Source organism: Phasianus colchicus, chromosome 6, assembly GCF_987193195.1.
Source record: "Phasianus colchicus chromosome 6, bPhaCol1.hap1.1, whole genome shotgun sequence".
Taxonomy (NCBI): Eukaryota; Metazoa; Chordata; class Aves; order Galliformes; family Phasianidae; genus Phasianus; species Phasianus colchicus.
The window spans coordinates 37301363-37328471 of NC_143441.1; the positions used below are offsets into that span (position 1 = coordinate 37301363).

The window sequence follows — 27109 nt, forward strand, 5'->3', positions numbered from 1 at the left end:
TGGCTTCAGTAGAACCAGGTCTTCATTCTCTCAGCTGAGACTGATGTTATTTTAATGAGCATTGCAAAGAAATGCATATTTGGGGCTGCAAGAGAAATACCCTTTTTCGGAAAGAAGGGGAAAATGAAGTTAGAAAACTGGGGAAAAAATTATGTCGGTATTAACCCAAATGCAGAAGCTCTGACTTTGAAATGTACATTGACCAGGCAAGGCCTTAATGTCTCTAAACAAAAATGCAAGTTGTTGTGTCAGTGCCATGAACTTAAACATGTTCAGAAAAGTGTACCTGTTGCAGAAGCTGTCTTGCATCCCAGTGTCACCAAAACAGCTCCTGCTCACCTGAGTGAACCAGTATCAAGTAGCTGCAGGACTGGGCTGCAGTGCGGGATTTCCTACACTTTTCTTTGTTGAGTTGATTGTTTTTTAAGGAGAGAACTGAGAGGTTGAGCGTAGTAGGGACCTGCACTGTAGCAGCTGGAGCAGTATGTTTTAAATTTATTCTCCAGTCCACCATTTTATCCTTTGTTATCCTGGAACATATATATCTATATAACATTGAGAAATTGTATTATATTTTTCAGATATCAAAATTATCTGAAGACTACTTAGCATTGCAGCAAAAATTGAATGAAATGATACTGTCACATCAGCTGAGACCTGTGATGATGTCCAAAGATAAGCAAACTAACAACCAACATTCTTCTCATGTTTGTCAGTCAGGTAATGTTGAACATTACAGTTAGGAAGAATTTTTCTTTTGTCAACAGGACTGTCAAGAAACAACTCCTATTCATGTTCCCAATGGCATTTTCCAAAGAAATATCCAAGCCTGGTAGAGATTTACACATTTACCATTTTCTTGGTATTTTGTTTCAGTGTTTGTTAAAATTGGTGAATGAATCCTTGTGAGACCTAGTCACAGCATCTCTAGAGATACATTTATTTTGCAAAAATTCCACATTGGTTCTTTTTTACTCATTGTTGCTCAGCAGGGTATGCAATGGGTAAAATCTGAGACTATATTAGGTATTATGTCAAATGTTTTACCAAACTCAGGCATTTTTGCTGAGTAAAATTTTAAGCTACCCAGAAGTGCAATTGAGTCTATCAAAAATTCTAATTCCTCCCAATGTTGATGGGGATGACTTTAAAATTATAAGTAAATTCTTATTAGTAGTTAGCATTCTTTTAACTTTTGTAGTTAAGAGTACATTACCTTTGAAAACACACTCCAAAGTTACTTATGTTCCATTTGGGCAGTGGAGTTCCCGAAATACAACCAAGACAATGGCAGCTGTTTGACCAGCTAAAGGTCTCATGAATTCAACAAGTGAATAGGATAAAACTGTATCAGCAGCAGAGTAGTACAAAGTCCTCCCTAAGCATTGCTATAAATTTAAGTAGCTCTACAGGAGACAAAAGAATGCCAGAGTTTATCACCTGTGAATGCAATCCCACTTCAAGTGTTTACCAGTCAGCCACTTAACTTCACTTTATCTTGGAACATGTCACTATTCTATACACTTGCAGTGTCATAATACAGCATTTTCCCAATGATGAAGTGCATGAAAGTGCTGCTTGTATCCTTTTAACACAGATGTAAAGAGTGTCACACATTTCTTTGAACCACTTTGTAAGTCAACAGTGAAAATAGTGTTGAGTTGCATAAGAAACCAGGACTTTGGCCTCATTTTGATGAAAAGAAAGAAAAATAATTTTTTACAAAATGATGTTATGTGATCTTAACAAAAGAAGGATTTATTTTCTTCATTTTTTTTCTCCCAATAAATGTATGACATGACAACACTTTATTCTTTTGTGCACTAGGCATGGTATTTAAAAAAATTTGGATTAGACACAGGGCCCCTATTTTCACTTTCTCTTTAATTTACAGGTGCAAAAATTAAATGCTTGTTAATAATGTCTAATTGTCTTTTGCAAAAAATGTCAGCAATGATACTCATAGTCTATCTTTGGACAGTGTTACTCTTTTCAAAGGTAGATGCATTTAGAATGGAACAGTGGGTGCTATTCGACTACAAAGCTGCAACTGAACTCCAACCTTGCCCTTGAACACTGTAAGCTGTGAGTTAGGCAACTGTGTAAAATAAAGACTTGAGGTGTTGTGCTGCAGACTGCCATGCCTGAGGCAGGAAGACATGAGTGATGCACTGTATTTTAAATAGGGAGGAGCTTTTTGTTTTTTTCCCTGCATTGTGTTTCAGTATGATTTATACACACACATTTACAAGATAAGTTTTTACTTCAGGTTTCCCTCTTGGGCCATTTTTGTTTTCCTGCCCTACAGCAGAGTTTGTTGAGCTTCAGCTGTTCTTCAGATCATGTCTATATCTTATTACTCTGGTGGTTTGCACTTATTTATACACCTTCTTCAGCTTCATTAGTTTCTTATGTCATTTTACAACTGTAACATGAGATGTGTATTTTATGGCTTTATGACAGATAGCAATGCTTGTCTGCCTTCATCAGTGGATAGGTGGCCTTTATCCATCTGAGAATTTACCCATTCCTCTGATAAAATATCCTATTATATTGCTGTCCACAGAAGGGGAGGAACTGTGGGAAAGCTGGATGGCGAACTGTGACAAGTGTTCAGATTTTCAAAGCTGTTTATTTTAATAAAAATGTAAATCTGCAGTTTAAAGAACATTAAAGCCAAAAGTTTTAATGAATATTAAATCTACAAGGTTAAGTTGTTCACAAGTGAATTTATTAGTATTTATAAAAATGCATAAGGCACGCTGTACAAGGTTCCTGGAATAAGCAATATTCCCTGTGGCTCAAATCACTGACTGAGTTGTGTCTGCTTACTGAATATGTTCAGCTAAACAAAATGGCTGCATCCCAGGACTGCCCCTTTGGACTCCTGGTGAGCGTTGGGGTCATTCAGGGTTAGAACAGATGCACAAATGTAGTAGGCCACAGTGTAGTTTTTGTGGTTAAAAACTGAAGGAAGGAAAAGTGATCGTGATAGGAACAATTATTTTTTTTCCCACCAGATGAATAACAGTGCTCATCCTTCTAAGTATTAAATGACATTGCAAGTACAAATTCTCCGGAAGAGGATTTTCTATATTTAGACTGAAATTCTCATGGTACAAAGCACTTCAGAACAGCCAAGAACCCATTCAGCTCCACAAAGCAGTGAGACAGGTGGGGTCTTCACCCGGAACCCCCTGCTGCTGAAGCACTACTTACACAGATTTCCTGGGCAGCCTTTGCAGGGAAGAGGAAGGTCAATAGCTGCTAATTTATTATTATCATATTCTGTAGTTCCAGTTACTATACCTGCATTTTTCTGGTTACTTCCACTCTCCTCAGCAAAACCCAGACAATTACTGAATCTCCTGCCTGTTTTTTTTTCCTGCTTTATTCTGGGGCTGGCTTTATCCTTCCCATCGGCATAAGATGTGGAGCAGTGCTGAATAAAACAAGTACCATGTCACCTCAGTGACATGCAGCAGGTTTAACTGTTTCTCCAGGTTACCTAATAAATAAAGACCTTTCATTGCTCAGATGCTTATCACAGCTGTAGACTCTCTGTTTCTTCAGTACTCAGTATATGATCCGTTGTAAGACAGATGTTAATTTGCATTAACATCCTTAGATGTAGATTCCTCTAGATTGTTGTCTTCCAAGGTTATCACTGTATGTCAGGATGTGCAGAAAGTTCAACTTAAAGGGCAGGTGATACTTACTCATCTTTATTCAAACATTTCTTTTCTGTTCTTGAATGTTTCAAATAGACACTGCTTTCCAAATTTTCTGTAGTTTGAAGGAAATCTTTCAGCTTTTAAACTTGTTTGACCTGTCTTCCTGTTGGTAAAATCTTAAAAACCAATGTCAGTGAATTTTCAAATGTTTTTGTTTCTAATTTCTCCTGTGCATTGCACTAAGGCACGTGACCGTGCAGCAGCACTGACAGCACCTGTTTGTGTCTGTGCAACCACAGAGCACAGACTAACTGCCCTGTGGAAATTTAGGAAAATTTTCTTCTTTGAAAGCGTGGTTGGGCATTGGCACAGGCTGCCCAGAGAGGTGGTGGAGTCACCATCCCTATAGGTGTTCAAGAAACATGTGGATACTGAGGGATACAGTTAGTGGGCATGGTGGTGATGGTTGGACTAGGTGATAATAATGGTCTTTTCCAACCTTAATAATTGTATGATTCTTTGAATGGACTTTTATCATTTTTGTGGTATGCATGTTTAAAATTTCATTAGGTAGAAACATGGTTTTCCCTTTCAGATCAAAAACACAGGACCAGATCTTCCGGCAGATATTTGAAGTTCTAAATAGAAAAGGCAATAAGATATTTTACTGTAGTGCTCTGAAAGAAAGCTTTTCTATGTAACAAAGCAACATATTTTGCCTGTTAATAAGTGAATGATTTTACTCTGTTCTGCTCCATTGCCTGCTGCAGAAAGGTATAGACCATCTGGAAAACAAGCACATCAAACTGACCATTTATCAAGCTTAGATATTTAATTTGTCTTCCACCTTTAACTTGACTGAGTAAATGATTTCTGGAAGTAGCAGCAAAAAGCAAACCTTCCCCTGTGCAATGAGTTGTCCAATACTACAACTAACTACCACTACATCAGCTGTGTTTCAGTAGCAACAAACACACAAATCAAGCTTCTTTTACCCACTGTGTAATTTGAAGGCAAAACTCAGAATGACGTTTTCTGTTCTCTGTGTAATTTTATAAAGGAACGGTTGATGTCCAAGCTGAGAAGACTGGCTGCTCAGGATAATTCTTCTGTCCCCTTAGTTCTTCTGAATAGCTCATAGATATGCAAAGTGCACAGGACAAGATAAAAAGCTGTTTTTTACTAAAACCCCATTGTCAAAATGATTTTTTGAATGTAAGAGGAGTCTTCTTTGCAGAACAAATAAATGAGAAACATACAACTATTTCCAGTTGGAATAATTGTAATATAGAATAAGGGAATGCTCTAATATGCAAAACAGTGATGAATTCAATGATGTAACAGCATACACTGTTACGAATTTTAAAAAAAATTAAGTATTATGAAGTACTTTCCTTGAGATTTTCTTAGAGCCCACAGTTTGATTCCATGTTCTTTTTCCAGATTTTCATGCAGTCAGGATCTTTGACTCAGTTTTTGTCCTACACACAAGCAGTTTTGTGTTTGTTTTGAATTACGCAGAATTTTAAGGGATAGGGCTTTTGTTTCCAGTTAGGCTCCTGTTGGGTTTAAGAATACAATAGCGAAGGTTTTCTTCTACTGTGCCAAAGGGAAACTCAGATAACTCCAGGAGGCCCATGTGAAATGTAGCAGAGTAACAACAGCCCATGTGGAGCACAGTCAGGCCTTCCATACCATTTCAAATAAAAGAATGTAATTTATATTTCATACAGGTTAGTGAAATGAATTTCTTCCATCTGAATCTCATTGTTTCATAGGAATTATCTGTACCTTGACTTAGAAAAACACCATTGTTCTCTTACATTGCAAAATGTTAAAAGGTACTTGTTTCATTCATGACGTGAGAAGCCGTCTGCATTTCAGATAAGAAACTAAGACAATGAATGTAATCATTATCCCACTACAATTTAAATGAACATTATTCACTCTGGCTCCTCTGTATATCCATGACCTTTACAAGCCTTTATTTATCATACCTAACAAAAAACTTACACAGCTAATTTTGCAGGAGTCAACAATGATGTATTACTGACCATTTCTCATTTGAAATGATCGTGCTTTCTCCTTAATTAAAAAGATGTCTCATGTACAGGGGAGAGGTTTCGTTTTAACAGTGTTAAAGAGTTTCTGGTGGCCATTAGAGAACAAAATATGTTCTTCCTTCTGAGATGCAATCATGTGTAATTAGCACATCTGGGTTATGGAGTCAGAGTTGCTTCATATGAAGCAGTAGATGAGCAGAATGCATTTCATTAGCTCATTGACAGCTAGCTATTTATTCCACCCTCACTATCTTCAATTACGTGTGCAGAGATGGTTTCTTTCAGGGACTCTCATGCAGCCCATGAGTCAGCATCCACCCTGGAGCCGGGAGACAACCACTGGACAGCAGTTTCCATTTTGTGTAAACTCTTGGTTTTATTTCCTTTAGAATGAAAACATTCTTTCCATGTCTGTAGAAGATTTCTGCAAAAGCAGAGACCACAAGTTGAGTAAACTAGAGAATGTAGACTAGATTTCAGTGGGTGCAGTGGGCATTGTCACACTGTGTTGCCCAGTGGTACGTCTTTTGACTTGACACAGAACAGCCTCAGCAGGAGACCCTGTGAAAAACCTACACCATGATAGCATAGAGGACCAGCCTTTGAATCAGAGAGGGAAGAGATTTAATGCTGTTTCTCATGTTTGGCACCTCAGTGATTAATATCACAACCCTGCCCAGCTCCCTGTCATGAGTTGGTGGCATTCCAACAAATGCTGCCCCCTAGAGCCTCTCTCTCAATGAGCAGCACCAGCCCTACTAAGGAGAAACGTATGCCAGGCAGACTGCTGGGATGCTCCAGAGTGACCTTCACTACATGGCGTGTGTCTGTGTGGGCCATCAGAGCTCAAATGAGTAAACTCATTCTCCTTTCCAGTCTGTTTGCGGAATTGCCCCAAACAGCTGCATTCTTGAGTGACTGCAAGTGGTAAAAGTGGCTACATGGACTTTTTTTTTACTCTCTGGTGAAATCCTCCTCTTTTTATAGAAGCCTCCCATTCTATGAAGAAATAAGCTTTGCTATTTTCTGTTTTTTCACAGTTGCAGCCAAAGTAGAAGACACTCGCCCACTGCAAAGACCCCCAAGGAGGCCGCGGAAGCCCAAGACATTAAATAACCCTGAAGACTCCACCTACTACACTCTAATACACGTGAGTTTAGCAAGCTATTGTGGGCTTAAACTGCCAGATAATTCCCACTTAAAAATACTTTTTAATTGCCTAATACTTGTGTTCATTTCTGATGCAGCATGAGAGCTGTGTCCTGCTGAAACGTCAAATCTCAAACCAGATTTGAAATTAGTAAGGTGCAGTTACTCTGCTTGGAGCCCTAAATTGGGCCAATATTTACTTTTGTACCTGAACATATCTACATTCATAATATGCATAAGCAGCACTTGCACTTTCAATATATAAAATAAGTGCCTGCTCTCTGTGGATTCTTTATAAGTCATGGGGAAAAGCAGGTTCATTCAGAGAGCTATTTTGAGCATCTAAATTAGTGCTTGATCTTGCAGAGAGAGCAAATATTAAAATAGGCTGTATTAGTATGCACACTGTAACTTCCTTTACAAATGTGTCAGATTGTGATTATGAAGGAATTGGCAAATACAAACAGCTCAAGAGACTAATGGATTTGAGTGTCTCTATATATAGCCTTTGGTCCAAGTTCAGATACCAAGGTCTGCTTTCCATTCTTGACTTTGGTGCCCTTAATATATGGGGGGGAAGCAAGAAAGTAAGCAAAAAGAGAAAACGTGAAAGCAGCTCAGAAAGCAGTTCCAACAGAAAAGCAATTAAACTCATTTGCTCGAGGTGCCTGTATGTTAGTGACCTATTTTAGCAGCCGGTGAGAGCCCAGCTAATAAAATAACCGTAGCAATTGCTTCTCCTTTCAACAGAAGGTGTCACAGGGGCCTGCAGGGAGACTTGTGTCTGGCATGCCAAAAAAGACAAATACAGCTATGGTTTATTATGGGGGCTTGTAAATAACACAGCTTTGAAACAATGGCATTCTAAAACGAAATGATATTCTTAAAAATAAATTGGTATGTAAGAATAAGATGTGTTTTGTGAAAACAAGATTGGTAAGATAAAGGACTGAAATGAAAGACATGACACTGTATTTTGTATTGTAAAATGTCTGAGAAGTATAATTCAGTATAATTCTAAAGCAAATGCCTATTTAGAAAGCTGAGGCAATACAGGCAGGAACATTTTATTTTATGAAAACAAATCTGTTATGCGGCCAACTCTGTATCAGAAAAATGGCATCACATCAGTGCAAACAAAAACTGCAGTGATGCTGGGGACTTTTTAAACAAGTTTTCAGCAGCAATTTTCCAATATATTAAATAATATTGCTTTCAATTAATTGTGTTTTTCAAGAAATTGTAAAAAAGGGAAGTCTGTCTTTCCTTTAGAACTTTAAAATTTGCTGGTGAGGTAAAGATTCACTATCAATTTGTGCTGAAGCTTAGGAAGTGAACATACCTCTTCTTCTGTTCTTGGACACTGGACAAGTCACTGAGCTCTGATTTGAGATACCAGAAGGCAGTCAGCTTTCCCATCTTTCATGGCTTTTTTGCCTTACAAAAAATCTCCATGACCAACAGCTCTTCACAGGGTAATGATTATCAAGCCCAGATTGCCTGAAAGTTAAAGCACACAGTATGAGAACATGGGTTTTTTTTTAATTTCCTTTGCCTTATGGTCCCTCCTACAAAAGCAGGTCTTTCTCTCACTTCACACTACAGATGTGAGACAAGTTCCATTCTGACTCATCTTGCATATCAAGATTAAGTGAAGCCTGATGGTAGGCCATTGGTCATGCAAGTCACTTACAGTTTACTTGGGACTTTTGTTGTTTTGTTTTATAAATCAGTCTTATCATTTTCAAATTATGTCTTGTGCATTTGCCTGCATACTGAGGTGTCCTTCAGGATCCCTCATTCTCAGTGGCTAAACTGCATACAATTCATAAATTCTAGTCAATTTCCACTGGTTTGTTGGTTGTTGTTATTTTTTTTTTTCCCACAGCATGGTAACTGATTTTTGGGAGTAACAGTGCTAACACATTCTCAGTGACATGTTTAGTCACAAAGATGCTGAGGTTTTGCTGGTGCACTTGCTCTGTTACTCCTCAAATAAGTTCTGTGTACTTTCTTTTAACAAAAAATACACACCACTTCCCCACCAAGCATACTGATGAATTGTATCTTTACATAAACTTTCCTCTTAGTATTTTTTTAATTACACTGTGGTTTGTTTTAGAAATCAATACAAGATGAAAAACGGAAACCAAGAAAAGAAAGGTAATTTTTTCCATTTTTTCACTATTGTCTTTTTAGTAATCTAGAAATAGTTCTTAGCTGCACTTCAGCTAGGAAAATAAAGCATTAAAAATGCATAGTAATGTGGTGATTCAGAGGAAGGGCATCATATACAAAGTTAAATATGCAATTTTCAGCGACAAAAATCCATTATGGAATTCAGTTGTTTGGTTTTACTGCAGCATGGCCCTTTACCATGGCAACACAAGCACAATAATAAGTTAAGATAAGGTCCACAGCAAAGATAGTTCTGACACAGAAAATAATTGAAGGTGCTTAAAATTCCAGTCAAAGCAAATGAGCAACCACTTCTCTTTTGTTAACCAAAATATGAAGACTGTTAAAATTTTCTCCTAAAAATATACAACAGTTTGGTAATAATCATAAAAAATGGAAACAGTAAGATATTAATACAACTGTAAGATAATAATAACAGGTAAAGCAGTGTAGCCACTGAAATTTCAACCAGAAATCTTTTCTTCACTGTGTAATTAACTGGTTTTGATAGATCTCTGTAGAAACAAAGGAAGCAATACATACACCCTGCCTTTCTGTATTTAAGATTCTTACGTCTGCTTTAGGCTCTGGTTCACAGCTTCTGCCTTATATCCTAGCACCCTATTATTTGTGTTCATATACATCAGCTTTTCTGCTGCTCCCTAGGGACACTGTAGTTCTATGGAAGCCTGTTCAGAGAGGGAAGGTAGGTACTTGAGCAGTGTGTGAATGGGCTTTCAGTGCTATCCTTGGCTGAGGCTACAGAATACAAGCTCTATATCCAAAAAATATATCCTAAATGAAGTTATATTACGTTTATGCCCTTGATGTGTGCTCACAGCATATAGCTTCATTCAACCACTGTTTAAATTGCACTTCATTATGCAGCTGCTTAAAGGACTCACTTAACATCTATGTCAGTTCTAAGTTACAGCTCTTCTGGTGCTGTTTGTATCTTGAAAATAATACAGTTATATTATGTTTAGCAAACAATAGTAATATAATAATAATAATAATAATAATAATAATAATAATAATAATAATAATAATACAATAACAATAATTTTCCCATCTTGCCTCAGTTTGGCTTCACTTGTCTTAAATCTGGTTAAACTGTTCCATGACAGCATCTTCTTTCATGTGGTGATTCTACATTAGTTGAACACAGCAATTGAAATCAAAGAGTTATTTCTACCACTGTGAGAACAGAATTCTGAAGGTTCTTCTTCAGGTTGCTTGTAGGATAGATTTTTTCCCTAACCTTTCTAAATTGGATGTCTGGATTGTGGTGGTTTTTTATTTGTACATATTACATTCTGGTTTAACATTCTAAAAACATACAGACATCTGCATTATTGGCACCAGTATCTGAACTGGTTGCTTTAGACTCTCTTCACATAGTAAGATGGAAAAAAAATAGGTATCTCTAGGAAAATTATTCATATCTTCCTAAGAGAGCTGCCTAAAATAGATCAGATGAATTGTACCATAAACATGCCTCCCCAGTGAATGCAATAGTAAACTCAGACCTTTTTAGTTACACATTCGCTTTATGAACATCTGAAAGTACCTAGCATTGCAAAATTGTCAGCACCTGCATCACACAGCAGTTACATTCCAGAGAATCATTTCTTATGTTCACATATATTTTTCTTTACACTCTCAACACAGAAATGATATTTGGTTGTATTACTTTTGAATGTTCAATATACTGTTGAAAAGTGGAATTGTTAACTTAGATTACTTATTTATTGACAGTCTGGGCAAGGTGCTAGATTTAGATATCTACTACCATGAAATTTCATCTACTGGTTCCACCTCAAAGGACAGCAGCTCTACCACAAAAAGAAAGAGGCATCCCATCGAGCGCAGAACTTCAACTTTAAGAGCTACTGAGAGGTAACTTACAGAAAAGCATAGTAGGAGAAATAAATATTGTATATCCTTGCAGAGAAAAAATATATTATGTGCATGTTCATTTAAAAAAAAAAAAAAAAAAACCCACAACAAATTAGACAAACTGTTTTTTTAGTTTGGAATATGGATAGCTGAAAATTTTCCATCTTCATTTGGAGGAACAAATGATAGCATGGTTTATCTCCAGCCTGCCCACCTGTTTTGGCTTCCAAAGCTTCAGATGAGATAGACTCCTGCTGTAAATCTTTGATCGAAAATCAGATCCAGCTAAAGCAGAACCTGACTCATTTCAACTTCCAAAAAGGTGGACATATGCCAAATTTTTCACCTGCCTTCTGCAGATAAGACCCCTGCTTGAGTGCCTCCTCCTGCTGTCCCATAGCACTGTTTGTGTTCATGGCTGCGGTGGCATCGCTGGAGTGAGTAGTCAGGAGAGGAGCATTGAAGGCTAGGGTGGCTCTTCCCACACAGACTTCATAGAGGGGGACCTCTGCTGGGCAAAGAAAATTCATATTCTTACCAATGCACAGGCACAGACTGCACATACAAAAACATCCACGTTTATAAATATTTAGGTCTCTGTATCTTCATATATATAAGAGAAACCTGCAAAGCATCCAAGTAAAAATGTAAAGAAAACGCCAGGATGACTGCTGGACTTAAAAACATACCAAAGTAATTACAAAAATGTTGATAGAGCTTTCTGTGCTTGTTGGTTGTTTTACTTTTTGGCACTTTATAGGCAGTGTTTAAGTTAGTTGTAGAATGGCATTGTGAAGGCGTGGAATTAAACATCATGTGAGGGAATTACTTCACTTGTTAAATGATGCTTTGCTGTTGATTACTCCAAATCTTTCACTCTTCGGCTAGAAAGCCGTGAAATAATGCGAGGTCTGATTTATATGGATGAGAAATCCCACATGTTCTCAGTGGCTTTGTGCCCTTTGTTGTGACCCCATTGCAGAAGAACACGTTGTTCTGCGTTCATCTCCTCAGCTGCATTTGTTCTGAGGCGCTGCAGCACGGGTAGATGAGGCCTAGCACAGCGGGTTGGGTTTTCTTTCAGTTTTTGTCTTGAGGGTGGAAGTTAAGCGGCCGATTAGGAGTGTTTGCCAAGGTAAATGTTTTCATTTCAATCCCTGAAACACTTCTGCACTTAATCCCTAGGTCAAGGGTTGCGGAGAGCCCCCTGGAAGAAAGCAGAGCGGAAGATAATCCCTATGACTACCGGAGGCTGCTGCGGAAGACCTCGCAGCGCCGGCGCCTTATCCAGCAGTTCTAGCCCCGCTGCCGTTTGCTGTTATTAGCATCATCTTTTTTATCATTTTATACCACATGCTTCCTTTTTTTTTTTTTTTTTTAAATCTCTGACATTTCAGGTTTACAACATGTGTGTTCATGTCAGTACGAATCACTGTAGTTTACAGCCCAACACTGATGCAAAGGGACACCGTCACTCCTGGCAGATACCCTTAAAAAAAATAAGGAATCAGGTTTCCTTCAGATACCACTACTGCATCTTAAAATTATTAAGCATTAAGCAGCCTAAATGTAGGTTACCTTCCTCGGTGCGTGTTGTTTTCCTCTCTGCATTTAATCACTCTTACCCAATTAAAATAGACCATTTAGTTTATCATTTCCTCATTAAGCCTCCAAAATCCCATAGGCACCTCCAGAAAACCTTAGTTATTGTTTCTAGTAAATTGTTTTACAGGAAGAAATAAATGACAAGGACACCACAGGGGAATTTCTATTTATTTTAGGTTTACAATGCCTAAATTTTGGGATAAGCTCTCGGTGGTATGTGTCCCTCTAATGAAAACAAATGATTAATTGATCGCGTGCTGTAGCAGTTTATTTCACTACTGACTTTGCTGTAAGCCAGTGGCCAGCGATAAAGGTTAGCACTGCGTGTAGCATTGGAGATGTCGGCGGATGGAAGGACCCAGCCCTCCTCACCCCGTCACTAACAGAGCATTTGGATCGTGTTTGCTTTGTTCTGCTTTGCATTAGATTTTTAGGAACCTTAATCTCTGGGGTGCCAAGAAAGGAACAGAAAGATGCTCTCCGGTTGATTGCTGCCTAAATGTAATGATCATTCTTAATCAGTTCCACTAGAAATTAAATGGAAATAAAGGCGATAGCCACCGTGTTCAAAATTTCCCCTGATTCCTTATTCATAGGCCCTTATTTCGCCTTATTATGCGGATAATTGCCGTTATTCCTTTCAGGATTCATAATTGCATGTTGCCAGCTGTACAAGGGGAGGTAGATTTCGGGAAGCCAGCGGGAAGGCCTGGTCGTGCCCCTGCCGCGCTCCATAGAGGCTACAATAGCACAGGTTGGGATTTTGTCCCCCCGCACACACAGCCCTCATTGAGGGGTAGGCAGTCATCGCCTCCAAACCTTGCACTGACAGCGGGGCCACAGCACCGGGTTACAACGTGCTGCGATGTAAAATTTGCGATAAATCATTGAAATTTCAAAATCTGTGTTAAAATTGCTTTCTCGAATATTATTCAACCGGTACAGTTAATAACAACGCGTGAGGCGGGGACGCGGCCGTCCGTGCCTCAGTTACTCTCGGCACCGACAGAACACGGGCACCCAGGTGTGCGAGAGCAGTGCACAGCGCGCTCCGAGGGGCTGGGCGGCGGAGCGGCGGCTCGAGAGGAGCAGCGGGGCATCCCGAGGGCGGCGACGGGAGAGAAGCGAGGGGCTGCCCCCGCCCCAGCCGCCCGCTCGCAGCCGCGGGGGCGCCCCGGGGAAGGGCGGGGAAAGACGGGGATTTCTCAGCGCTTCGCGGGGGGCCGCACGGCCGCAGCTACGGTGCGAGAGAACGCCCTCCGCCCCACCCAGCGCGGTGCCGGAGCTCTCCGTTTATCCCGTCCCGTCGGTGCCCGCCCGGAGGTACCCCGCCGCCGCCGCCGCCCCTGCCGAAGCGCCTCCCCCGAGCCGGAGGTCCCGTCCCGTCCAGTCCCGTCCCGGCGAGGACGGCGGCTGCTCCTGCAGGGAGCGTCCTGCGGCGCCCACGGAGCCGCCCCCACCCACGCGTGCCCGGGGCGCCCCCGCCCCCTCCGCTCGCCGCCACCCGGCGCAGCCGCGCGCTCTCACACGGCCGCGCTCTCGCCCTCGCGCACACCCGCTCGGGGCCGCCCGGGCTGCAGCTCTCAGCTCTTCGCCGCTTCGGCTCCTCCATGGCGAGCCCCGGCTCCGGCTTCTGGCCCTTCGGGGCCGAGGAGGGCTCCGCGGCCGCCGAGAGCCCCGGCACAGGTAGGGCGGCGCCGAGCGGCCGGGAGCGGCCCGAGCCGACCCGACGGAACCGCGGCGTCCGACGGCGGCCTCGGAGCGGCGGGACCGGGGCTGCCGGCGGGGTCCCGGGGAAGGGCGAGACCCCCGCCCGTCCCACGGACCCCCGCTCCGTTCTGTCTTGCAGCCAGAGCCTGGTGCCAGGTGGCACAGAAGTTCACCGGAGGCATCGGCAACAAGCTGTGCGGTAAGGGCCGGGCCGCGGGGCGCCGGGGCTCAGCCTCGGGACGGGGAGGGGGGCCGGGGGCCGCGGCGCTCAGCGCGCGTCCCCGTGTCGTTGTCAAGCGCTGCTCTACGGAGATGCCGAGAAGCCCGCGGATCCCGGCGCCAAGGCAGCCCCGAGGGCAGCGGAGCCGCGGCCATCCTGCCCCGCCTGCACCTGCGACAAGAAGCCCTGCGGCTGCCGGAGAGCCGACGTCAACTACGCGTTCCTGCACTCAACAGGTAACGGCGCTCCGCGGCGGCCCCGGACTCGGCGGCTCCGCGGGGCACCGAGCTCCGCACCGCCGCGCAGTCGCTGGGAGTACGGAACGAAAGGATTCCTAAACATAATAAAAATGAAAACCCGGCGCTCTGGAGCCCGAGGGTCGCTGGCTGTGAGGATGAGCGACCTTCCCGCTGCAGACCCTGTGGGGGTGGTGGTGGGCTGCAGGGAGGAGGGACCCTCCTTGAGCTCACGGTGACTTCGCCCTTCAGCAGAGCCCCCCGCCCCGTGCTGCTGCGGGACGGCGCGGCCGCGGCGCTGCCCGGAGCGCGGCACCGTGCTGCCAGCCAGCTGTAGGCTGCGGGGACAGGGCTCCATCGCACACTGATGGCGGGGAGGGGGCTGCGTGTGGCCGCTATCTTCCTGTTTACCAACTTCCCGTTTTTTCCCGAGATTCGTTTTTCCTTTTTTCCCCGTTCACCTGCCGTCTCTCGCTGTCTCAGAAATTGATCTGAAATATCCTGGCAGCAAAAACCGCTATTTTAGATGGGGAAATGAAAACCTGACCGCATCCCTTGGCACGTCCCTTGAAACACGGTCCATATTCCTTAACAAATCAAAGTAAAATCTCTTTATGCCGAACACAACAAAAAAGATCTGCCAAACACAAAAGGAGCAGCCTGGGATCTGTGCGGTCCCGCAGCAGTGTTAACTTTCCCCCTTCATCCCCAGACCTGCTGCCGGCGTGCGACGGGGAGGCAGCGACGCTGTCCTTCCTGCAGGACGTGGTGGACATTCTGCTGCAGTACGTGGTGAAAAGTTTTGACAGATCAACGAAAGTGATCGATTTCCACTACCCCAACGAGCTGCTGCAGGAGTACAATTGGGAGCTGGCGGAGCAGCCGCAGACCTTGGAAGAAATCCTCCTGAACTGCAGGACCACGCTCAAGTATGCCATTAAGACAGGTACGGCTGCACTGATGGAAGCGGTGTCTCGTTGCGTCCCGGTGTGTTACAAATTGGAGCAACCCTGGAGCTCTGCTATTTCCAGGCAGTTTCTGACAGAGCAGGGACTGTTTCCAGCCCTGATGCTGTCGGTGCAGCATCACTCACCCCCTCTCGTTTAAAATGAATCCTCCGATTTCCTCCTTTTTTCCTCCTCTCCGTTTCACCTGGGGGGGCCAGGCCTGTGTCTTACCTCCCCTGGACCAGGGCAGAAGTGCAGGGACCTTCCCATGGAGCAGCCCCAGTCCAGCAAACGTGGATTGGAGTCCACGGGGCTCTGAGTAGCCATTTGCCACCTCTGTCCCTTCACTTGTGTAAGGACTTAAAATTAGAAATGTGTCTAAACTCTCTGCAGAATTATTTATTATTATTATTATTACTTTAGGGTTAAAAATAAAAACAAAGCTTAAATTGCCTAAATGGCCCTTTTTTTATTTCCACTGGGAAGCTGTGTCCCACTGCCTGGCCGTGCTCCAGGGCCACCTTAAACCCAGACAAAAAGCACAGCGGCAATTAGCGCTGAGACTGGGAGATAAAGCGGAGTGCACGGAGCTCTTGGGGAGAATTTGAATTGCTGAGAAATTGCTTAAAAATAAGTGTGCACCGATTGCTGGGAGAGACAAAGGCTGGTGGGTGAATGGGGGCTGTAGGGAGACTGAGCTCGTTTTGGTCGTCTTGTAGAAGCAGTCTGATCCCAGCAGCGATCGGGGCTCTTTGTGATGCTGTGGGTTAGTGATGGCTGTGCCCAGCTGTGTGTCAGTGGAGGACGGTCCAGTGCTGTCTGAATGTTGGTAAAGCACTGCAATGAATGGTGAGATTGGTGCTTCCCAGAGAGCAGTGACGGAGCTCAGTGTTCCCAGTGGGGCTGTGCAGGGCATGGGCAGTGCCTTCCCCACATATTGAGGGTCCCTGGAACCAAAGCGTGGAGTTCTTTCAGCAATTTTCGTTAACCTGCGGTGTGACAGCCATTCTTCCTTGAACTGTCTTCAGAATAATGTTAACTATTGCCTGGCATACAGATGTGAGGCTGCCCCAATCCCCTGCATTTCTTTGCTGCTGTTGTAATGCAAACAGCGTTTCCCTAGTTGGAAGAGTGACCCTTGTGGGGCTGAAATGTGTGGGATTTACACCCAGCCCTTCTCTGGAGTAGAATGCACACCGTGCCCTTGGAGGAAGGATTTCTAACAAATACATAGCTTTTCTGTCTGTTTCAAGGGGTAGGGGCTGGGGGGGCTGTGAGGGGCTCTCCCTGTTGTCACCCCTTTGTTCGGTGATGGCTGCACAGGCAGACGCGGGCTCTGAGCCCCTCACAGGCTGTTTGTTGTTGCCTGGAGCATAGCTTGTAAGCAAAGCCGCAATTTTCCGCGGCTTGCTCACACATCAGAGTGTCATTTGGAAAAAAACCCAGCAGTGGGATTGGGGTCAGCCCAGGGGGTGGGTTTGCCGCTATGCTGAGTGTGCCATGCAGAAAAGCAGTATACAAGCAGGTACTTGTGCTCCAGAGATATCGCTGCTGGGAGGTGATGCTCCTCTGGGCACAGTTCTGGGATGTGGCTACGGGCAGAGTTCTGGGATGTGGCTTCACATTCCAGCCGTGTGGTTTGCACAGCAGACCCCCTTGCAGGAGGCTGGAGAAGTAAGCAGTGACACAGAGCTGTCCCCTGGGGCTGGGTGCTGCCAGAGCACCGCTGAGACAACGGGGCTGCAAATGTGAATTCTGTTGTTCCTCTGCTTTTTGGTTTGGGTTTAGCTCCAAAGCGAGAATTTTCCTGGTCTCTGGGAGTCTTCCAGGGCTTCCTCTTTCAGACCCTAATTCTTTAGGAGCAGAACGTGGAAGCTAGCTGAACCCAAGCTGTGAATACTGAAATCTCAAAACTGACTGAACAGCCATCATGGGGGAAGTACAGAGCCCTGGTGCTGTGGCCATGTGTGGCTCTGGTGGCAGCAGTGGGGCACATACGTGTTCCAGAGCCACCACCCCACGTGAGCATGCATCCAGGGCAGCGCTTGTGGGGTGCAGTGCCAGCTGCATCTCCACTGGGACACAGCATGGCTGGAGGGAGCACCAGGGGTGTCTCAGGGGAAGGAGACAAGATTCCATACCCCTGTGCTCTGTCCCACAGCCCGGCTGTACCGTTGTGTGCTGTGGGGAGGGGGCAGTCCCCGTGCTGCTGTGATCTCGTGTCCATGCCTGATAAGGGGCTGCTGGCGAGCAGAGATAAGTTCTCCCTCAGCTCTGGTTCTGCCTTCCCTCAATCATCCTGCTCCATCTTTTGTTTTCTGTGACGGCCATAGCAGTATGTTGTCTGTGGGGCAGGACAGGTGCTTTCAAGGCTCTTCCTCCCGTCGGAGAGCATTCAGATAATTGTCACCCTTCTGTAACTGCATCAGTAATTGTGCCATTTAACGGCGCTTTGCAGAGAGCGTGTAGGGAAAACTGAGCTGTGATGGTTTCTGTTCTTGTTTTAATCTTTCTGGGCACGTTTTTAAGAAAAAATCTCTGAGGGGATTTTGGAAAAATACCAGGAGTCAAATAGATTAACAACATAAATGAACTTGCAGCCGATTGAGGATATTCCTGTACTGCGTCCCGATGTGGCAGCGGTGCTGGTTTTGTTTAAAACCACAATTGCAGGCAGCCTGCATGTAATTGCAGGCTGGCAGAGAAGAGCTGACGAGCACCGCCACCGTCCCCGCCATCTCCATGCAATCATCTGCCTTTGAGTCGTGAGCAAAGCAGTCACCAAAGTGTTCCATTTTCTCGTTTTGCCCCATCTATTATAATGGTTAGCTATTCATCACTGATGTTATATGTCCTGGCAAGCCCTGCCGATGGTGGCTCGTGCGCGCCTTTCAGAGCCAGCCAGGCACAAACCACTCGGTGACAGCATGTGACACGCGAGCAGAGCGAGCTGCTGTTTGTGTGAGGCAGCGTCGTGTTCATTTCCAAGGCACGTCGAGAAGATAATGGGGAATGCTGGAATTCATTAGTCTGCGCTCTGTGAAATTACTCTGATTTTACTTGGAATGAGAAAGAAGAGAAAATCCTGCCTTTTCCAATAAGTGCATTTCTTGCTGTTTGCTTTGTTTCGTACCTTGAAAGCACTTCCTTCGGCATAGAAACCCCGAGGTAAACGCGCTGCTCAGGGCTGAACAGCTCCAGTCATCTGACTCCCGGTAACGTTTTCCATTTATGCAGGGCATCCTAGATATTTTAATCAACTTTCAACTGGATTGGACATGGTTGGGTTGGCAGCAGACTGGCTGACATCAGCAGCAAACACTAATATGTGAGTAGAAGAAATTTTTTGTGATATTTAATATAATTTTATGGCTGTATTGTACAGTATTAGCTGCTGTAGCTGAATGAAAGAAAGAAAATTTTTATGTTAAGGTTGCTAGAAAAACAATTGTCTGCTTTTAAATGGTTTCTACATTTACCAGCACAAAGATTTTCCACAACATTCTATAGGCTCTGAAATCTGATCATAGAGATATGATGTCAGAGCTTTCCTTTGCTAACCTCCCCAGAATTGTACAGAAAAAATATTTTAGTGTTTTGCATGTATAAATATGTAAAATGAAAGCTTTGCTAAGAGAACAATTGCATTTAAGTATAGGAATTAGTACAACTCATACACCAAGCAGTTGGAACCATTGCTTCCTCTAAGAAAAAGGTGCAGAAATTAGAACATTTTTTGTAATTTTTTGCACTTTGGAGCTAGGAAGCATTTTTGTGCACTCGTTTAACTCCATGCACTGTCTTGTCGTCATGAATGGGGCTGTTGATGTGTGTGCATCAAGACATGCACGCAGGCTTTGACAAGGCAAAGGAGGTCTGATTCAGGCCTGCAGCTCTTGAATTCAGGGCAGAGCCTCGAGCCTGGAGGAGGTGGGCATGAGCAGTTTCACTGAAGTGGGTGGAAACGGAGTCTCCAGAGCTGTGGGCATTTCTGCTTTCAAACGTCTGACATCAAGTCAGAAGGGAGATTATCAAAAGTATTGTAAACAGAACTCTATTCAATATGAGAGAGAGTATATTGAGACCATCATGTAGTGCAGTATTGGAAAAAGATGTGTTAGTGTTGAAAATGAAAGCATTAAATGTGAGCATTACTGCGTTTCAGGTTCACCTATGAAATTGCTCCAGTGTTTGTACTTTTGGAATATGTCACGCTACGGAAAATGAGAGAGATGGTTGGCTGGCCAGGGGGCTGTGGCGATGGGATATTTTCACCTGGTACATGATATTTCAAGCTTGCTTTTTGGACTATGCTATGTGACATCCCCTGTAGTTAAAGAGTAAACATAATTAAATATGCATGTTCACGAGGACGCTTGCTAATAACCACTGGTGGCCTCTTTGAGATAAAGCGTTGCATGTTTTTGAATTTCAGGGATGAGATTAAGAGGGTCTGTTTGAGCAAATTGCACTGCGTTATGAGCAGCTGTAATGGCACATGGGAAACATAATCAGAAGAGACATTGGCCTTGCCCCCACTTTTTGTAGAGTACGTGAAACAGAAAGAGCGTTGTATTAATACAGCGATAAGAAATGTTGCCCATCACCAAAGGGGGAGTTGGAGTGAGAAGGGGAAAATAGGACATCCCGTGAAGCAAATTCAGCTGTTAGTTAGGGTCCCACAAACAGTGCAGTAAGCAGTTAGCTTTCCTGTGTGAGCTGGCTGTGGTGCTCAGTGGGGACCTCGGAGGGCTCCTTCCTCTGAGTGCCTGGAGGCTCAGACCTGTTTCCATCTGGGCACATCAGTAAGGCAAAAATGCCTGTGCTGCCTGTGGAGAAGTCACTGACACTGAGACACTGCATTGTTAAGGCTTTCGTTTTATTCATTCCACTTAGTCTTTTGATTTACAGTTTTTTGTCACCAAAACTAAAAATTTTAGCCCATCAATCTCCCCAAATTGCAAAAGTTGGGAAGAATTTACATTGGGCACAGCATCTTAGTGAGTCAAAAGAGAACAGACTGATAGTTGGGGTAGGAGCTCTTCTGGAAAGAAAGCTCGGAGACCTAATGGAGGGGAAAAGTGCATTTGGACTACCAAGCAGAGGAAAGACCTTGCAGATAACAGCCTGGGCTTCTGGGTCTCCAAGTGCAAAAGTTCCAGCAGGGCTCATCAGCAGCTGACTGCTGGCATCCAGCTGCCCACGTGGGAGCTGCTGCAGGAGTTTGGGGTTGGTCCTTTCTGCTGAGGTGGAGGAAGAGATGAGTTTACATTACTTTTTGTTGAGAACTTCTTGTTCTTGTACGCTGCTTATGCAGAACACAGAGGCCTGACAAGGGTCTTCAGATTTTGTTGGTGTGTTTTGTTGTCTGCAATTAATGGTGAGTGTAAATAGAGCTATAAAATTAAAGATAGAATGCAGGCTTACTGTTCATAAGTTTTTAGGGTTAAAAGACTAGATAAAAAAATACTAGGAAAATCCAGCATTGAAGAAATTTAACATTTCAGTCTTGATTCTTTTGATGCTGAGCCCACTGACTTTGGAGAAGATAGGTCAAATTTCTTCCACCTGGACACGTTAGTTCACCTAAATCATCAACAGTAGCTGCTGCATGTTTGCTTATTTTAGGGATGGGAACCTGAATATTTTCCCTTAACCTCTCTCCGTGTCATGTTATCATATTTGTTAAAGGAGGTATAGAAGCATGCTCGTACCTCCCAAGGTGCTGTAAGGGGAGGAGGAAGCAGCCCCCAACCACTCTGAGCCCTGTGCCCCCAGTGCCGTTCCCCTGTGACAGGGTCACCCGGTGTCACACTGGGGCTGAGGACAGGAAGAGCCTACAGCAGGGACACTGGGTAGAAGAGAAGGGCAACACCCTGGGCATGTTACAGCAATTCCCAGTTCTTCAGTGGAGAGAATGGATGTGTGTGTGCATGGTGCACGTCATCCCAGCCGCCATAGCCCAGCTACCTTTGGGATGAGCTGAGCCATCCCCTGGCAGTGCTTGCTTGTGCTCCTCCATCCTTAGGTGGATGAAAGTTAGGAAGCAATTAGATCTGTTCATTTAAAAACCTAAAACCATGATCAGTATACGCCTTTTTGTTTTATAAATATATGTGCATAAACATAATTATACAATCGTCTGTGTTTGTGTGTATATGGGTATACTGTATATACAGGATAAAGCTATTGGGTTTTGTATGTACATGTATGGTTGTGTGTGTGGTTGTGTGTGTACACATGTGAAAGTGCTCAGACTGCCTCAGGTGCTCCATTATATTCCCATAGTGCTCATGCAGTGTTAATGTGCAGCCAGATACAGTTTGGCTGTAGACGCAGACTCAGTAACAGTCTTGGAAACACAAAATAAAGAGCATGTTTGTAATTTGAGCATTGATAATTGAAATACAGGAATGAAATACTGTAGACCTGTCATCTGATGCTTACATGGGTATTTTAAAGCAGTGTACATCGGTGATTTTAACAGTAGTGCTAGGGTAAGGTAACCTTTTCCCCTCATTCCCACTGGAAAGACAGATAAAAGAAAAGTATTTATTAGAATGACCCTTTTTCCTTTCTCCTCCCTCTCCCACTCCCGCTATCCAGAAGGTAGTGTCTGTTGGTACACAGTGTAGGTTTCCGCAGAGCCAGGGTGTGAAGCATCACCCTGCTTCAGGAAGGAGAGCACAGGTCAGGTCGTGCTCAGAAGCCACTCACAAAGTTGCCTTGTTGACATGCATGGCATGGAGTGGGCGTAATGTATAGATGGCACATAGATAAAACTGGGGACTAGAGGAAAAATGGTGCCAAAAAAAGAAGATAAAAGGAAACCTCAATCATTTTTTTTGCACTAGTGTTTTATGCATAAATTGTTCTCTGTGTGTAGCAGACCTGTTATTGTACAGCCCAGCTCCGAGGAGCATCAGGAGAAAGAATGCACGTTTCTGACACGGGACAGAAATGTTAACAGGAGAGTTAGAAAAACCATAACAAAACTTGTCGTTTATACTGCAATGATATTACACTGCATAGAAAAAGTAACAGTGTATTACTGTGGACTCCAGGTGGTGCCATATCTAACATGTATGCTATGTTGATTGCACGTTTCAAGATGTTCCCAGAAGTTAAAGAAAAAGGAATGGCAGCTATTCCCAGGCTGGTTGCCTTCACATCTGAACACGTATGTGTTTCTGTTTTTTCCTATCTGATACATCTGCTTGTATGAATTCCTGATGAGGAAAGTAGCTAAACAAGAATTGGCAGCCAGATGCCTTCATTTCTGTTATTCCTTCACTGGTAATGAAGAACTGGGAGGGGGCTGGCTTTTTGCTCTGTGGAGGGATGAGCTGTGTACTCCTGTGTGGCTCAGACCCAGGGAGGGCAGGCTCCACAAACGCTGCCCTTTTGGTTCCTCTGCCTCGCGTCTGTAGATGCGGTATGGATGGTAGAGCCCACATCAAATAGCAAGAGCACAGCGCTGGGCTTCTGTGTGCCCTGTGTCCTGGGGAACAGATCCCTGTGAATCAGAGTACTTCTAGCTGGAACCACTCCTGCTGTCCTGTAGTAAGGGTAATAACACACATGAAGACAGCAGCACTGAAGTGCAGTGTCCAGCCAGGCGTGCCGCGGGGCACTGGGTTCACTGTGGGTCTCCCTCTTGAGCACAGCCCTCAGCACAGCAGGGGTCATCCAGGTGCCAACAGGAGCTGGCTGTGCACTGAGTGGGGAATGCTGAGAGGATAGGGGATGGGCACGAGGGGCTTGAGTGGTCCGTGCTGGGGAAATGCAGCTTTTTGCTTTACGGACAGCCATGCAGAAGTTGTGTTTCTTCGTGTACTGTGGGGGTTATTTGGGACTTAGGACCATTTCAAGCTCCTTGCAGCTTTTAGTGGTGCAGGGGGAAGGGGAAAATAAGTTGTATTCTGAGGAGCTGTGAGCTGTTTTCAGGCTTCATGGTCACCTTTTAAATTTCTCTCCAGCTAGGTGGACTCATCCAGAAAGAACTCTGGTGGCTGAGTTCAGCAGGCTGCCATCTCTTCTGCTTCACATCTTCCTGGCTGCCTTTTTGACTTAGGAAGCATGTGCTGCTTCATACAAGTGTGAAGAGCTCAGTGTCCTAACAGCTGATCAGAAATGCTGGGAGGCATTCTTTTTATGGATGGGGTGCAATGCAGAACTGCGGGCTCCAGTTTGCAGAATAATTGTCCCCAAAGCAATTGGACAAAAATATTCTGTAAATGCTTTGCAGCTCTCCAAAGTTAGTTTCACAGCTAGAGATCCATTATTCATATGGAAGTTACAAACCTAATAAGTACTGCAAATAAAGTTCAGTGTGATTATTTAAAATAACAAATCGTATTAATCGTTAGAGAATTTCATTGTATTCATAGCAATGGGATGTTAAACAGTGAACCAAATTGTGCTATCAGTCTCAAAATAATGAAATGAGCTTTAATAATTGTGTTTTCATGCCCAGGAAGAAGCATCTCCCTTAGCAAATTAAACATTCCAAAGTCAAATACACAGTGAATCCCCAGAATAGCATTTTAAATGTTACATTTAAAAAGTATCCTGAAATTGCAATTATGTCCTTCCCTCAAGCAATGTATGTGGTAACTGGTCTTGGAGGGAAGCTGAGAAACCCCACTAGGTGAAGATAGGGTCCTTTAACCCTTAATTGCCCAGCAGACAGGGATTAGGCTTTAACCTTCAGAACAGCAGAGAGTTGCAGAGATCCGGAAGCACAGTCCCTTTTTAGTTAGGAAATGTCATGCAGAGCTTGAACAGGCAGGAAGATACAAAGATGGCATTTGTCTCATTTATCATGTCACACTGATCTTCTGCTCCCTTTCAGACTCCCCAGTCTGACTCTTGTTTCTCCCTGTCACAGCTGCATGCTGTTTTACAACAATGGCTGTGGAACAAGCAGGCTGTAAATGAAATGCTGTCACTTCCCCACGCTGTACATGTGGTATAATAATAAACAAAGCTGTAAGTCACTGGATTTTATTAGAAACTTTGAGATTTTTTTTCTTGAGATTTTCAGTTGGAAGCAAAGTTTCCGGTATTAGTAATTCTCTGTCAAGAATATCAGTATCACAGACCAGACTCTATTTTCATTTCTACCAATCTAGAGCTTCTGCTACTGTGAGTGAAGTTACTCCACAATTGCCACTGATATTGCTCTGATCAGGGTTTGGTCATGATAGGTTTAGTTGCCATAGGGGAGAAGGGAAGGGAGGAGTATTTCACAGCTCCTCAGTAATTCCCTTCCTAATTTAGGAATGCATTATGTGCCTAAATTGAGAGCTTCGCTTCGTGTACGATCAGTGAGAAGAAGCATCTCTGGAGTGAAACTCAGAGCATCAAAATTAGGAACTTAAATGTTCCTTAATTTAGATATTTTATATCACCTTCGGGAGAGGTTCATCTACTTCATCTAACCACAGAGAGACAACAGCCTCCTGGCACATACAGCCTACATTCAGCCTAAAGTAGGTTATGTGATTGTTCCAGCCCTGCTCATGCGTGTTCATCAGGTCTTCCCCAAGTTCAGTAGGGCTGTGACATCTCTGTCTTTGCTTCTGATCATTTCTGTTTCACCAGTGACACTGAGGCACATTATAACTGAATGGGTCAGGCTTGACTCACGCATAATTTCACTGAGGTACTCTTGCATTCAGGTCTTAATTTAGTCCTCTGTAGTCACCAGTTCATCATCAGTCATTCCTGAACATGCAGTGGTGCAGGAGCAGTGCGATGTCCTTCAAGGCAGCTGTTCTGGACTGCTCGTGACGCAGGAGACCTTGATTCAGATGGGTAAAAGTGATAGATGCCAGTTATAGAAATCTATTTTAATCTTTTGTTTTGCACAAATGAAAAATTTCAGATGAAGGCTTCCTCCTACATCCCTGTGCATTGGCTTTAGGCTGGAAAGACTGTTCAACTGAGTGCATCCCTTTTTCAGTGCAGAGAAAGCACCTGAAAAGGAAAGCTGCCTTCTTTAAATATTTTAATTGATCCTTCTGTCTGTAAGGCAAGTGCTGTTGTGTTTTAACCCATTCCCTGATGTGACTTTGGCCATTCCACCTGGCATTCTCTTACCAGGGAGCAGGGATCATCCCCAGAAGGTAAAAATAATGAAGAGCCATAGTCTGAGAGGGAAAGAGGTGCGGAGGGAAAGAGTTTAGGCGCAGATAACAAGCTAGGTTCAACAGAACAGTATTTGGCCTTTTTGTTTTATCATGTATAAATAGCTTGAAAGAATCACAGCGTTTCCATTGAGGACTGGATGGGTTCAGAATCACAGCTTTTCCATTGAGGACTGGATGGGTTCAGTCCTCAATTCAGAGAATGATAAAAAGTTGTACATAATTGGAAAGACGCAGTGATTTCTTCATCTCGTGTGTTCTCCAGATCAACAGGACTGCTTGTGTAGTCCTCATCAGCTTTCCTCATTGCCCACCCACAGCAGCCTACTAAGGAGGAACTTCTTGGCAGGTGCTCACAGGGGAGTGACAGCACAGCTCATGTTGTAGTTTGAGAGAGGAAATAATAGAAGACCCAGCAAGCCAATCAGTTTGCTCGATGTGAAGGGAACCTCTTCACCCTGTCAGAAAGCCAGCAGGGCATGGCAGTCTCTCACTGCCTCCAGCATCCCCCACCTCTTGGTTTTTGGGGTGAGGAGGCTCCTGCCTGGGGCTGCCTCTGAAGGGAGTCGGGGGATCCACTGGCCAGATAAGGTAAGTGTAAGGTATCAGCCTTGGGGATGGCCAGATGTACCTGGAGGGACATCTAGCAAGGAGTGGCTTTGTGGTAAGGCTTTCAGGGAAAGGTAGAGAAGCCAGGAGGGCCTGTTCTCCATTTGGTGGCATCAAATTCTGAAGCTTCAGAGTGAGTTTCTTCCTGAGAAAACTAAAATTCGAACTCATGGATCCAGACATTCTTCCTTTGCAGTGCGTAATGCTCAGTAACCATAAAAGCTTTGCTTTGGGGTATTCGAAGCCAGAGGGAGACAGTGGAAAAGTTGGTATTACAGGAAGAGCACCTTAATTTAAGTTGAATTTTCCTTTCAAATGAAAGTAAAATCACCTTGCAGAAGAGCAATGTAAAGAGCAGCCTCTTCCAGGGAAGACATTTGACATTAGGTCTAATCCTTCTTCTGGTCAGTATCTTGGGACTTCTGCATTGCCACAGAATCCTTGTGAGCTCAGAGCAGCACTTCTCATCCTCAGACAATACTATAAAACTGTCAGCACAGGAAAAGAAAAAGGGTTGTGAGTCTTAGAATCATAGGATCACTCAGGTTGGAAAAGACCTTAAAGATCATCGAGTCCAACCACAACCTAATCATACTACCCTAATTCTAACAACCTTCCACTAAATCATGTCCCTGAGCACCACATCCAAACACTATTACATCTTTCAA

At 43.9% G+C, this 27109-nt stretch overlaps 2 protein-coding genes across 2 annotated transcripts in view; both read left to right on the plus strand.

The window, feature by feature from the left end:
- MYO3A (myosin IIIA) overlaps positions 1-13201 on the plus strand; it is a 97859-nt gene extending 84658 nt beyond the window's left edge. Inside the window, exons 32-36 of the mRNA XM_090142985.1 lie at positions 582-720; positions 6778-6887; positions 9009-9049; positions 10823-10963; positions 12149-13201. Coding sequence (XP_089999111.1) covers positions 582-720; positions 6778-6887; positions 9009-9049; positions 10823-10963; positions 12149-12263 — 546 coding nt within the window. The 3' untranslated portion in view covers positions 12264-13201. The remainder of the gene's footprint in view (positions 1-581; positions 721-6777; positions 6888-9008; positions 9050-10822; positions 10964-12148) is intronic.
- Positions 13202-13801: 600 nt separating this feature from the next.
- GAD2 (glutamate decarboxylase 2) overlaps positions 13802-27109 on the plus strand; it is a 30918-nt gene continuing 17610 nt past the window's right edge. The window contains exons 1-7 of the mRNA XM_031614432.2: positions 13802-14254; positions 14418-14477; positions 14576-14734; positions 15447-15680; positions 18919-19009; positions 19847-19959; positions 22746-22861. Of these exons, the coding sequence (XP_031470292.1) occupies positions 14179-14254; positions 14418-14477; positions 14576-14734; positions 15447-15680; positions 18919-19009; positions 19847-19959; positions 22746-22861 (849 nt within the window). The 5' untranslated portion in view covers positions 13802-14178. The remainder of the gene's footprint in view (positions 14255-14417; positions 14478-14575; positions 14735-15446; positions 15681-18918; positions 19010-19846; positions 19960-22745; positions 22862-27109) is intronic.